Source organism: Amblyraja radiata, chromosome 17 (genome assembly GCF_010909765.2).
Source record: "Amblyraja radiata isolate CabotCenter1 chromosome 17, sAmbRad1.1.pri, whole genome shotgun sequence".
Lineage (NCBI taxonomy): Eukaryota > Metazoa > Chordata > Chondrichthyes > Rajiformes > Rajidae > Amblyraja > Amblyraja radiata.
Window position 1 is genome coordinate 18,218,610 of NC_045972.1, and position 13,320 is coordinate 18,231,929.

The 13,320-nt window shown below is 41.1% G+C and overlaps 1 protein-coding gene across 8 annotated transcripts in view; it reads left to right on the plus strand.

The window, feature by feature from the left end:
- The window catches only part of mthfsd (methenyltetrahydrofolate synthetase domain containing), a 63,898-nt gene that overhangs the window by 21,130 nt on the left and 29,448 nt on the right, over nucleotides 1-13,320 (plus strand). Inside the window, exon 1 of one of the 8 annotated variants that reach the window (XM_033035811.1) lies at nucleotides 5,503-5,621. The exons of 1 other annotated variant lie outside the window; for it this stretch is intronic. Coding sequence is in view for 4 of the 7 variants with exons in the window: in XM_033035808.1 (XP_032891699.1) it covers nucleotides 6,032-6,092 (61 nt within the window). In the remaining 3 variants the exon portion in view is untranslated. Of the gene's footprint in view, nucleotides 1-5,502; nucleotides 5,622-5,873; nucleotides 6,093-6,864; nucleotides 6,909-13,320 lie in introns of those variants that run through there. 6 more of the 8 variants (XM_033035813.1, XM_033035808.1, XM_033035814.1 and 3 more) reach the window with 6 other exon arrangements.

Consider the following 13,320-nt stretch of genomic DNA (forward strand, 5'->3'; position numbering starts at 1 on the left):
TGTCAAAAAAATACCATGTTTTGTAACATTTGCTCAAATAACTAATGTGCCTAAAATGGCATCACATTTCCCAATACCAGCAACTTTCCCAATTTCCCACCACAGGCATCACCTCTTTACAACAGCATTTATGCACGGGTATAAAAGGAATTGCAGCTCATTATTGTGCAGTGAGAATCTGGAGCTTAATATCCTCACATTAGACACAATGCAGCAGGTAGCAATTAAACATTGCATGCAAATCATACCATATTACATTTCTATGGTTAATTGTTTCCATCTTTTTTTCAACTAGTTAAATGTGTTTTCAACTATTATCTTTATACGAATTAACTTCATTAGGCATGGTATGAGTAGGTAAGGAAAATCACTCTTTAATGTTCCTTTTTTAAATTATCTTGCCATTGTTTTTTAATTTAGCGGTATCACTCAGCACTGAACTTTTACATCACATGCACTTCAGGATCAACTAGTTCAATCATTTCCTCATTTAACTTGATGAACAACAGCTTGATGTAAAGCCTTGAAATCATCCATCTTATTTCTGTGGTACAAATTAATTACATTCTTCAGTCTTCGGAATGCTGATCATGTGTGACTCATCAGCTCTATCCACACAAACATGAAAAAGTGTCTGTTTCTCATATGTCTGAGAAATGGCCTCTGCTATGTAGCATTTGGTGACATTTGCTCCATTTAGGAATCATCTGTTTCTGAATACCGCAAAGCCTGTGGAAATTCCTGTTAAACCACCGCACTGGAAAAAAGTTCAGCACAGCTGTGCCTGTGAGTGTGGCCCTCACTATACGGCGAAAGGGTCAGGTATCCACATCACTTCCTACGAGGGTAAATGGGGGAGTGAATGTCTGTCGGGTGTTGAGGAAAGTGGCGTGAGGGGTACCGGTGGAGATAGTGTGAAGAAAGTTTGCAGAAGTTTAGTTTAATTTAGAGATACAGCGCGGAACCTGGCCCTTCGACCCACCAAATCCGCACTGACCAGCGATCCCCACACACTAACACTATCCTGCACACTAGGGACTATTTACAATTTTTACTGAATCCAGTACATCTACATACCTGCACATCTTTGGAGTGTGGGAGGAAACCGGAGCATCTGGAAAAAAGCAATCACAGGGATAACGCACAATCTCCTTACAGACAGCACCCGTAGTCAGGATTGAACCTGGGTCTCTGGCACTGTAAGGCAGCAACTCTACCGCTGTGCCACCTTGTCGCCCACTACTACACTCTCTCTATTTTCACCATGAGGCAGCAAAAATGGATGTGATGACTTAGGTTTAACAAAATTTTGCTTTGGAGGGGCAAATATATTTGCAAAAATGGAAATGAGTGTCCCACTTTTACTAATGCACAATCTAGGCCAGTGATGCATACCCGCCCTATGTGTACATGTTACATTGGGATCGAAGGACATTGAACTTGTAGAATGTCTTTTACAAGACATTGCAGGTTGGGTATTTTTAAGGTGGGGATTGACAGACTTAATTAGTAAGGGCATCAGGGGTTTTGGGGAGAAGGCAAGAGAATGGGGTTGAGAGGGAAAGACAGATTGGCCATGATTGAATGTGTAAGAATGAACCGCAGATGCTGGTTTAGACCGAAGATAGACACAAAAAGCTGGAGTAACTCAGCGGGTCAGGCAGCATCTCTGGAGAGAAGAAGGTTCTCGACCCGAAACCTCACCCATTCCTTCTCTCTAGAGATGCTGCCTGTCCTGCTGAGTTATTCCAGCTTTTTGTATCTATCTTCAGCCATGATTGAATGGCGGAGTAGACTTGATGGGCCAATACTGCTCTAATAATTGATGCTTTTGAATGTCAGATGAATTATGATCCTGAGCAACTGATGTGGAAAGGAATGGGAACTAGCTGTCAAAGGCAAGTTATTACTGTTTCTAATCATTCCCTGCCATTAGAGAAAATTAAAAATAATTAAAGTAATTGAAAATAACTTTAAAATAATACTCAAAAATAACTAAAATAATTAAAAAATAAATATTATCTGGAGCAAATTCATTGGAAGTATTCATATCAATTAAAATAAAATGGCAAACAATGGAGTTTTGTTGAACCTTTTCAAAAAAGAGAAGTGAGCCCGTTCAAATGAAAGCAGCTGAGTCAGATACAACAGCCATGGGTGGTTTATGTGTGAATGGTCCAACTTTATCCATGCCAGCCTTGTTGTCAGTTTGATATGATCAGGAATCTGTCCTCTATTAGGTTAGTGAATCCAAGAGTAGAGCAAGAAGTCTGATATGCTATTGCAGAAACTGCAAGTACAGAATATGCCTATCTGTGATGGTATGTGACTGGGAGCTCTCTGCCAAATCACTGGTGAAACGTGAGTGCTTTTAAGCCCATTATCTAAAATCATCACTGTCGGAAGGATGCAATGTATGCTATATATGGGAAACAAAACCAATCCATTTTAGGAGATAGAGTCATAGATTCATAGTCATAGACTGATACAGTGTGGAAACAGGCCCTACCACCCAACTTGCCCACACCGGCCAACATGTCCCAGCTACACTAGTCCCACCCGCCTGCGTTTGGTCCATATCCCTCCAAACTTGTCCTATCCATGTACCTGTCTAACTGTTTCTTAAACGTTGGGATAGTCCCAGCCTCAACTACCTCCTCTGGCAGCTTGTTCCATACACCCACCACCCTTTGTGTGAAAAAGCTACCCCTCAGATTCCTATTAACTCTTTTCCCCTTCACCTTGAACCTATGTCCCCTGGTCCTCGATTCCTCCACTCTAGGCAAGAAATTCTGTGCATCTACCCGATCTCTTCCTCTCATGATCTTATACACGTCTATAAGGTGCTTGTCATCTGAAGTTGTAGAATTCAGCATTAAGACTGGGTGCCTGTATTGTACCAAGCTGGAGGCTGTTCCTCGAGCATATGATGAACTTCACTGGACAGTGCAAAAGGCCAAGAAGGCAGGGTTGGCGCGAGATAGAGAATTAAAGAGACTTTATCATTTAAGGAAAGCTAAACCACTTAGGAATGATTAAATAATATTGATTTGAGGAATTGTGGAATTGATTGTAGACTTTTGGAGAGCTCCCCCTCCCCTCACCCCATTCACCATCAACAACACCACAGTCACATCTGTGGAGTCCTTTAAGTTCCTGGGAACCATCATCTCCAAGGACCTTAAATTGGGGGCCACCATCGACTCCACAGTCAAAAAGGAGGAACAGAGGATGTACATCCTGCGGCAGCTGAGGAAGCACAATCTGCCACAGGCAATGATGGTCCAATTCTATACGGCTATCGTAGAGTCTGTCCTCACCTTCTCCATCATGGTCTGGTTTGGCTCAGCCACCAAGCACGACATCCGGAGGCTGCAGCGAATCGTCTGATCAGCTGAGAAGGTTATTGGCTGCAACCTTCCCTCCATTGACGAATTGTACACTGCAAGGGTCAGGAAGCGAGCGGTTAAGATCATCTCTGACCCCTCTCACCCTGTCCACAAACCCTTTGAATCACTTCCCTCTGGAAGGCGACTGCAGATCATAACAGAGTGCTGTTATGATCTGCAGAATCAAAGAGGATAAATGTCTAAAATTTCCTGATTTTAAATTGACAATAATCTTAGTGTCTGTAATAAGGTAAAATATCTTGGACATTTTATTACAGAACAAATGACAGATGATGCGGATATTTATAGGCAATGCCGTATGCTGTATGTATTGGCGAATATTCTCTTACGTAAGTTTGGTGCATGTACAGATGTGGTGAAGATGTCTTTGTTTAGAGCATATTGTACACCACTCTATACTGCACACTTGTGGTCAAACTACAGAAAAACAAGTTTACAGAGACTAAAGGTGACTTATATTGATGCCATGAGAATACTGCTAAGGAAACCTAGATGGTGTAGTGCTAGTGAAATGTTTGTGGCTGCAGAAGTCAGTACTTTAGAAGCTATCCTAAGAAATCATATGTATAAATTTATTTGCAGGATTAATTACTCTGAACACGTAATTATCTTGGTCTTATCAGTGCTAGTGAAATCTTTGTGGCTGCGGGAGTCAGTACTTTAGAAGCTATCCTAAGAAATCATGTGTATACATTTATTTGCAGGATTAATGACTCTGACATGTAATTATCTTGGTCTTATCAAACATAAGGTTTAGCACTACACGCTACCTATCCCAGTTGTGGAGACATTGTTATAGTTGTCTCGTTGTAGGACACTGATCTTTCTTTTTATTCTGGATTTTAAATCATGTATTGTGTTTTTGTATATAAATTGTGATGCTCTTATAAGTAATTTACTAAGCTTTTATATGTATTTTATGGTGTTTTTATATGCAATGCATTTTATGTAATGTCGTCTTTGGCTGGACCTTGAGTCTGAAAAATGAAGTTTAATAATTTAATAACATAACCCACAATCCTAATATTCCCAATATTTTTGTTTTGCATGCAGATTTAGAGGACAGGTTTAAGGTGAGGGGGGAAAGATTTAATAGGAACCCGAGGGTAATTCCACAATATAGGCCAATGATGCATACCCGCCCACAAATGGTGATGGGTGCCGAGATACCAGAGGAGGTAGTTGAGGCAGGTACTATAGCAACATTTAACATTTAGACAGGTACATGGATAGGACAGGTTTAGAGGGTTATGGGCAAAATGCAGGCAGATGGGGCTTGTGCAGATGGGACATATTGGTCGGTATGGGCAAGTTGGGCCAAAAGGCCTATTTCCCACGCTGTATGACTACAACTCTATGACTCTATTTGGGAAAGTCCACCAGGATCAGTTATGGCATGAGGTTTTTTTTTTTTTAAAGCCTGCCTTTAGATAACACTGCCATTAGTAGCCATTTACTGTCCATTACTAACTGTCTGAGAAAGGATGGTCTTATGGGCATTTGGGGGTAGCAACTCATAATCAATCAGACATGAAAAGTTGGAGTAACTCAGCGTGACAGGCAGCATCTGTGAAGCGAAGGAATGGGTGACGTTTCGGGACATAGAAACATAGAAACATAGAAATTAGGTGCAGGAGTAGGCCATTCGGCCCTTCGAGCCTGCACCGCCATTCAATATGATCATGGCTGATCATCCAACTCAGTATCCCGTACCTGCCTTCTCTCCATACCCTCTGATCCCCTTAGCCACAAGGGCCACATCTAACCCTCTTAAATATAGCCAATGAACTGGCCTCGACTACCCTCTGTGGCAGAGAGTTCCAGAGATTCACCACTCTCTGTGTGAAAACAGTTCTTCTCAAGAAGACGAGACCCTTCTTCTGACAGTTTGGTTTAAACCAGTATCTGCAGTTCCTTCCTACTCACAATCAATCAGTGTTATGCACAGGAATATGGGTCTTACATATATGGGAGGGGCACACTTTATGTGGCTGTAAATAGGGTGATTAAGGGGGCGGGTCTGACCCTATTAAGGCAGCTCTTGGCACGAAAAAGTGTCACGCAAAAGCCATACTTGGAGAGGATGGCGGGTTTGCAATCTAAGAGGGGGAGGTCGTGTTTTTATCTAACATCGTAAAGAGATCTGGTTAACCATTGCACTGTAACTGGTCTGTGAACATTTAATCAAATGCCTGCCTGGCTTCTGATACGGTGAGGGGGGGGACGGGTTAGTGTTTCGCGGCTGTGGCTTGCAAGGGTTGGTATTGTGTGGGAGACGTGCGGCTTTTGCGGGGTCGGGCTGCCTTGCAGCGAGGAAGTGAGACGGTGGGACGGGCAGCAAACCAAATATACTAGCTCCTCTAGTATCTTTGCAGCAAGCCGTGGCTCCCGGCCAAAGATTTGGCTCCCGGCTGCGCGATAGAGGAGGAGGAGGAGGAGGAGGAGCCGGAGGTTGCCACCGGTTTTCCCCTCCCCATTGCTTCCTTCCCTCCTCGGGCCACGGCTGCTGTGTGTCCGCCTCTCTCTCCAGCCGACCCAGTCCCTCCCGGTCCCGGTCCAAGAGCACGGAGTCCTGCGCTATTGCAGCCGCACGGGTGCTGGCTGCCACAGGTCCCAGAGCCATGGAGCCTGCAATCAAGTTACAGCCCGGTACGAACAGCCGTGGGTCGGAGCTTGAACAACGTCCGTATGTTTATCCTCGGGAACTGCAACAATTACCAACAAAACACTGGTTCTGTATCCCATTTTGCAAATAATCCGAGGCCCTTCTCATTTAGAAACCTTTCCATTGCACTGGCCCAGATTGTATAAAAGCAGGATTACATAGAAACATCGAAAATAGGTGCAGGAGTAGGCCATTCGGCCCTTCGAGCCTGCACCGCCATTCAATATGATCATGGCTGATCATCCAACTCAGTATCCTGTATCTGCTTTCTCTCCATACCCCCTGATCCCTTTAGCCCGCAAGGGCCACATCTAACTCCCTCTTAAATATAGCCAATGAACTGGCCTCAACTCCATTCTGTGGCAGAGAATTCCAGAGATTTACCACTTTCTGTGTAAAAAACGTTTTTCTCATCTCAGTCCTAAAAGATTTCCCCTTTATCCTTAAACTGTGACCCCTTGTTCTGGACTTCCCCAACATCTGGAACAATCTTCCTACATCTAGCCTGTCCAACCCCTTAAGAATTTTGTAAGTTTCTATAAGATCCCCCCTCAACCTTCTAAACTCCAACGAGTACAAGCCAAGTCTATCCAGTCTTCATATAAAAGTCCTGACATCCCAAGAATCAGTCTGGTGAACCTTTTCTGTACTCCCTCTATGGCCTCTATGTAAAAACACATGGCTCTGTATATAATTCCAACCCTCCACTCCCGATTATGGATAGATCTGAACACAATGGCAGATATAGGGAGGTTGCACGGCAGTCGGGTCACGACCCATGACCCGTACTGTTGCCACGCTACGCCAACTGGAGTACACGCGATGAACTGCAGGTAAGCACTGACCATTGTTTCCAGCGTAGCGGGCCCGTTAAAACACGCCAAAATGGTCAATTTTTGCACTGTAAATAATTACGGAAATCGGGATAAGCATGAGAGACATTTATCCTACTTCAGAATTCCAAAAGTGAGGATTAATTACGGTAGATAAAAGCGAGAGCTGAAGTGCTTGGCGAACATTAGTCGTCTGCTCACTGCATTTCATCAACAATAAGGCATTATTTGTGTTTTTTCTTGATTCATTTGGCATCTAAAAAGTTTCAGAAGTGATAAATCTGGCTGTAAAATTTTAAAATCGTCCATGGTTCTCAAATGGGTTTTTACTAACAAAAAGAAAACGCCTCTGAAGCAAAATTTATCATTAAAAAAAATCGCAAACCATACATGGGTTTTGAATTACATTTTACTCAGATGCAAGCCAAGGAATGGCATAATTGTTAGCTGTTAATTGGACATAATCAACCTCAGCAAATTGACAATATCCTATTGAAAGGGAGTGGATGTTTAAGCTGACAGGACATTTTATTATCTGCCAAAATATACACCTCAATTACATAATGATAGAAGACTTACTTTTCCACACACCACTCCTAAGTCTGGAGATTTTTTTAATGATAAATTTAGCTTCAGAAGCGTTTTCTTTTTTTACAGCCAGATTTATCACTTCTGAGAGTTTTTAGATACCAAAGGAATCAAGAAAAAACACAGATAATGCCTTAGTTGATGAAATGCAGTGAGCAAACGCGATAATTCCCAATATTTTCAATTTCGACATCTGCACAGTCAATGTTCACCAAGCACTTTAGCTGTTGTTGTCCCTTCAGCTCTCGCTTCTCTTTACCTTCATTTCGCTTCACTTTTGGAATTCTGAAGTTGGGTACATGTCTCTCACGCTTACCCCGACTTCCACAATTTTTTACAGCGCAAAATTCACCATTTTGGCGTTTTTTAACAGGTAGGAAAGTACGCATTTTATGCATTAACAACATATACCAGAAGCTGCGATGTCCTCCAGATGGATTGAGAGGCTCCGTGTGTCAAGCCCTATGACTCGGTGACCTTACGTGCAACCCCCCTATACACATAGCGTCTTGTTAATCTTTATTGTTAATTTGCTGATAGATTTCCAGAGCCTCGGTCATTTTTAGCATATCCTGGGTTAAATGGAGTTTGCACAAGCACTTTGTTAAACTCTCGCATGTCTTCTGGTCCTGTTGCGTTTCATGGGTTTAGTTTAGTTTATTGTCACATGTACCGAGGTACAGTGAAAAGATTTTGTTGCTTGCTATCCAGCCAGCAAAAAGACAATACATGATTGTAATCGAGCCATCCACAGTGCACAGAGAGATGATAAAAGGAATAATGTTTAGTTCAAGATAAAATCCAATTAAAGATAGTTTGAGGATCTCCAATGAGGTGGATAGTATATCACCAGTCAGCGTTAGTAGAACAGAGAAACGTTTGTTTATTTGAATATTAGGATTATAACATCAGCTGCAAGTGTGGTGCAACAACGTTGCAACAATTGTACAAATCTTTGAGATAATAGGGGCCTTCAACCTTAAAGTAACACTTATTCTTGCAATATTCCACAGTTATTCTCTTCTGAGCCATTGCTTTTACTTATAGTTTCACCATTGGCAGATGTGCCATTTGGCTGTTTGTGTTCCAATTTCTGGAATTATTTCTCTGCATATCTCTCCCCCCTCCTCATCTCCATTAAGACAGTCCCCATAACAGTGCCCCAGTATCTCCATTGCAGGGCACTGTGTGAATCCATGCCAGATTTCACTCCTGTGAAGTTTGTTGTGTTATTTTATTACAAGGGTTCAATAAATAAGCCATGGACCATTGCACATTGGCTTTTCATCATAGTTCAGAAAATGTGCGCAAATTGCACTTACCGTTACATAGTTTTTGTTCAAATTTACACTCAAAATATATTTGCAAAAGCAAGCTTGAAATTTAACCTGTATCAGTGCCCACAGCTGTATAACATTGCTTAATTTTATATCATTTAAAATCATATTAACAATAACTGGTGCAGTTTTATCAATATAGCAATATCTTTAAAGTGGATGTTAATATATAGCAATATCAATAATATCAGTGAATCAATTTGTCAAAATGCATTGATCAATTTTACTTAAATTATTGCATTCATTGCGCAGAACATTACAAACGCCCAACTGCCCTCCTTGGATGACATATATAGGGCCCGATGCTTGCGCCGGGCCACAAATATCAAGCAGGACACATCCCACCCTGCCAACCACCTTTTTACTCTGCTACCCTCTGGGAGGCGATTCAGGACTCTGAAGGCTCGCACCGGTAGACTAAAAAATAGTTTCTATCCATGTGCGATAAAAGAGCTAAATTCCAACAGAGAATGCTGGGGAAGCAAAATGTAATTCCAAGAAATGCCGCCAAATTCTTTTAAATTCTTTTAAATTCTTTTAAAATACCTATTTATTTTTTACTAATAAGTGTACATATGTGTTAATGGTTGTCGTGTTTGTATTTTTTTTAACCGGAGGAGATGTAATGGAATTTCGTTGCACAGTATTGTGCAATGACAATAAACGTATTCATTCATTCATTCATTCATTCATTCATTCATTCATTCACTGTTTGAAACAACTGAAACCAAGTACACTGAACCATCTCCTGGTTTAATGGTTTTTATTACGAAACAGCATAATAAACAATGCTTTTGAAATTTAAAAAACTTGCCAATAAATGCCTAATTAAAACAAACATCATCCACAATCCGAGCTAGCAGGAATTCTCCTATCTTACTATTTTAAACTGGAGTGTGGGTAGAATCAGTGATTTTTAAACTAAGCTTAAAATCTGTTAGTTCCATAGTTTGGCCAATCACATGTATCACACTGCTAATATCTTATTTTTCAATTCCAACCCTTTGCAATATGTGTCAACATGTTATTTGATTCCCAATTGCTGCATCTGCATGATGGTGTTTTGTGTCTCATACGCAAAAACACCTAGATCCCTCTGTACTCCATTTAAATAGCAGGATGCTTTTTGATTCCTCTTACTGAGGGTGGCACAGTGGCTCAGCGTTAGAGTTGCTGCCTTACAGCTCCAGAGACCCGGGTTTGATCCTGACTAATAGCCCTGTCCCATGGTGCGAGTTCATTCCAAGAGCTCTCCCGAGTTATAAAAAAATCAAATTTGCCGCATGCACGGAGAATGAACGTAGCGGGTACGTCGGAGCTCGGGGACGTCTCTTAGCGCTAACGGCAGGTACTCGGGATGACTCGTGAAGATTTTTCAACATGATGAGAAATGTCCACGAGAGCCCTGAGTACCGACGAGTGGCCATTACCGTATATCTTCGAGTTCGAATCAGGGCAAACTCAGGAGAACTCTTGGAATGAACTCGTACCGTGGGAGGGGTTTAAGGGTGCTGTCTGTACGGAGTTTGTAAGTTCTCCCTGTGCCCACTTGGGTTTTCTCTGGGTGCTCTCATTTCCTCTCGCACTCCAAAGACGTCAAGGTTTGCAGATTAATTGGCTTCTGTAAGTTTAAAATTGTCCCTAGTGTGTAGGATAGTGTTGGTATGCGGGGTGATTGTTGGTCGGCACGGACTCTGTGTTCAATGTATCTCAGTGCACTTCTTTTGATAAGCTAGGCGAGGAACTAGATGTTCAATTCACCTCTATCACCTCTATCCCATTGAGGACATTGAACTTTGTCTGAGGAATTGATGTGCTATAATGCTGAGAACTATATTTTGCACACTGTATCTTCACCTTTGCTCCATCTATTGTACTTGAGTTTGAGCTGAATGTATGTATCTATGTATGGTATGATCTGTTTGGATACCATGCAAAACAAAGCTTTTCACTGTACCTTGGTGCCTGTGACAATAATAAACCTAAACCTGAAGCTAACCAACACTTCTCTGCAGACGAGCCACCCACATGTTAACGTTATCCAGTCCATTTTTTTTTCAACTTCACTTTGTCCTCTGGCCAAATTGTGTTGAGTGACTGAGAGCATCAATTTTATTTAATGCAAGAGGACAATCTATTTTAAATAGCTTAAATCTATTTCAACAGATGCATCTCGTCACCACACGCGTGACATTGCTGTTGTCAACTCCTTCAGTTGAATTAAATACCACAGTGGCAATTTAAGCCAGAAATATAATATTTGCAATTTAAAAAAAAATTCTGAAGCTATTTTTTGTGCATAACTAAAATTAGTTATCGTTGAAATCTAATTTCCATTTTGTTTATGGGTGTTCTCGGAAGGGAAGAATAGGGATACAATCCATAAGCAATATCTCAAGATCTAGTATCAAAGATGCAGAGAATCAACAGGTTGTAATTTTAAACTCATTTTATATAATATCTATTCTGCAGATCATTTTAACTACTAAGTAAAGAGGCTGGATAAACACTTTTTCAGCAGCTGATACAAAACAACCTATTTGAAAAACTCACAAATTAAATGTCTCTTCACTGTTTCTTAGTTCAAGTAGAGACAATTTGATTTGGAATGTGAGCTCTTATTTCTTTGTCTGCCTGAAACACCAGGTTTTTCCAGGATTTTCTGTTTTTATTTAAATTGAAATGGTTATTATATCAACCTGTTTAAATTACTTGTCTCTTTGTTTAGGTAAAATCCAGATATAAAAATAAATGATATTTCTTTTGAGTACGTCGACCCTCCAATTTTTCGGCAACTGGTGATCTGGCACCTCCTTTAATCTGGACAAAATCATGAGAGCACACTTGAAATCACTCCCCCCTCCAGATGCCCACCTGAAAATGTAGCACCTTGGCTGGGTGAGACGGCCAATCTCAACCTCATCGGGAGTTGCGTGGATGATCGGCAGTAAGAATTTGCCCCTATGGCTGTGGCTCTGGAACTCCGGCCTGGCCGGAGCCGGCATGTCCGTTCCCATAGCTGACCTTCTAGGCCGTCTTTGCGGTCCCCCGACGGCCTAGGCATGCCGTTCTGATACCGTTAGTCTCCTCTTGGACACATTGACCTCTGTTGGTCCGCACTGTCATTTGCCAGCAATATTTTATAAAATAGCAACAAGGTTACTGAACTCTGACCCAATGTCTGGAAACTTAGGCTTGCTAATTGAAAGTAAAAGTTCAAGCATAATGCCCCAAAGTGAAGCTTAAAATAAGTATAAGGAACAACCTGGGGTTTAGACATTCAAGCTCTCTGAATGATTGAATTAATTGTAAGATGCTGCACGGAAAGAGATTCTTTGCATTCACTATACACAGTCAGGGCAATTTTACCAGTCTGTGAAGACTATTCCAATTAGTTTCTCACCATTTACACCCGGAAAAATCTCCTGCTCTGTGTTCATGGGCCTACATTTAGTTTTGTCTTTCAGTTATAAAACAAGTTGCCTTTTGAACTTTGCTATTTTACAGCATGGTTACAAGGTATACTCAGCCAACAATGGGGTAATGGAAAACTGTCTTTTTGAGACATTGGTGAGTTTACGCTGAGTTGTAAACACTGGATATCAGAAATGAGCAAAAGATTTTACCTGCCAGTAGAGTATTTTTTTAAAAGATAGCCCTGTTTTTATGAGGCATGGTCTTAAGAATGTAACCTTATTAAAGTCAGACATGTCTTCTGCCTCATTTGTTCTGTTTTGTTTTCTTGATGTACGATAGCTGTGTTGAGCAATGCGATACTTTAAAATATTTATGTACAGCAATAAAAGTGCTGCATATTAATGGCAAATCAAAGCATTGTCCACAGAGTGCAGGTTTTAAATGCAGGAATTATGGCTGCTTATTGCAGACAAGCATCTGAATTAATACATCTTGCTTACTAAGAACTACTTTGAACAATTCACCGCAATAAATCTTGCTTAAACAATTTGGAATGCTGAAAAAGTTAATAAATGGGTTTCATTGATTTGGAAGATTTAAATAGAAGTTTTCACCACACGTATTGATAAAATGAAGACTCCCAGATGTGCAAATGGAGTAATCGAAGTATCTAAAGATCGAGAATACTAAGATCCAATATAGGAAAGAGCTGCTTTAGAGTTAAGGATCCTGCAAACATGTGAATTAGGAGCAGGAGTAGATCACTCAGATCTTTAAGCTTGCTGTACCATTTAAATGGTTCATGATTTAATCTCACTGTTGTCTATACAGGATAACCTTCATCTCCTTGTTTATCACAAATCTACTCACCTCTGCCTTAAATAAAAAATAGAACAGTACACCACAAGAACATGTCCTTCGGCCCACAATGTCTGTGCTGAACCATTACATACGTACCTACACATAACAATATCCCTCAATTCCCTGTATTTCTATCTGAAGGTCTTTTAAATGCTACTAACATCTACTTCAACCACCACCCCTGGCAGCGCGTTCCAGCCACTCACCAC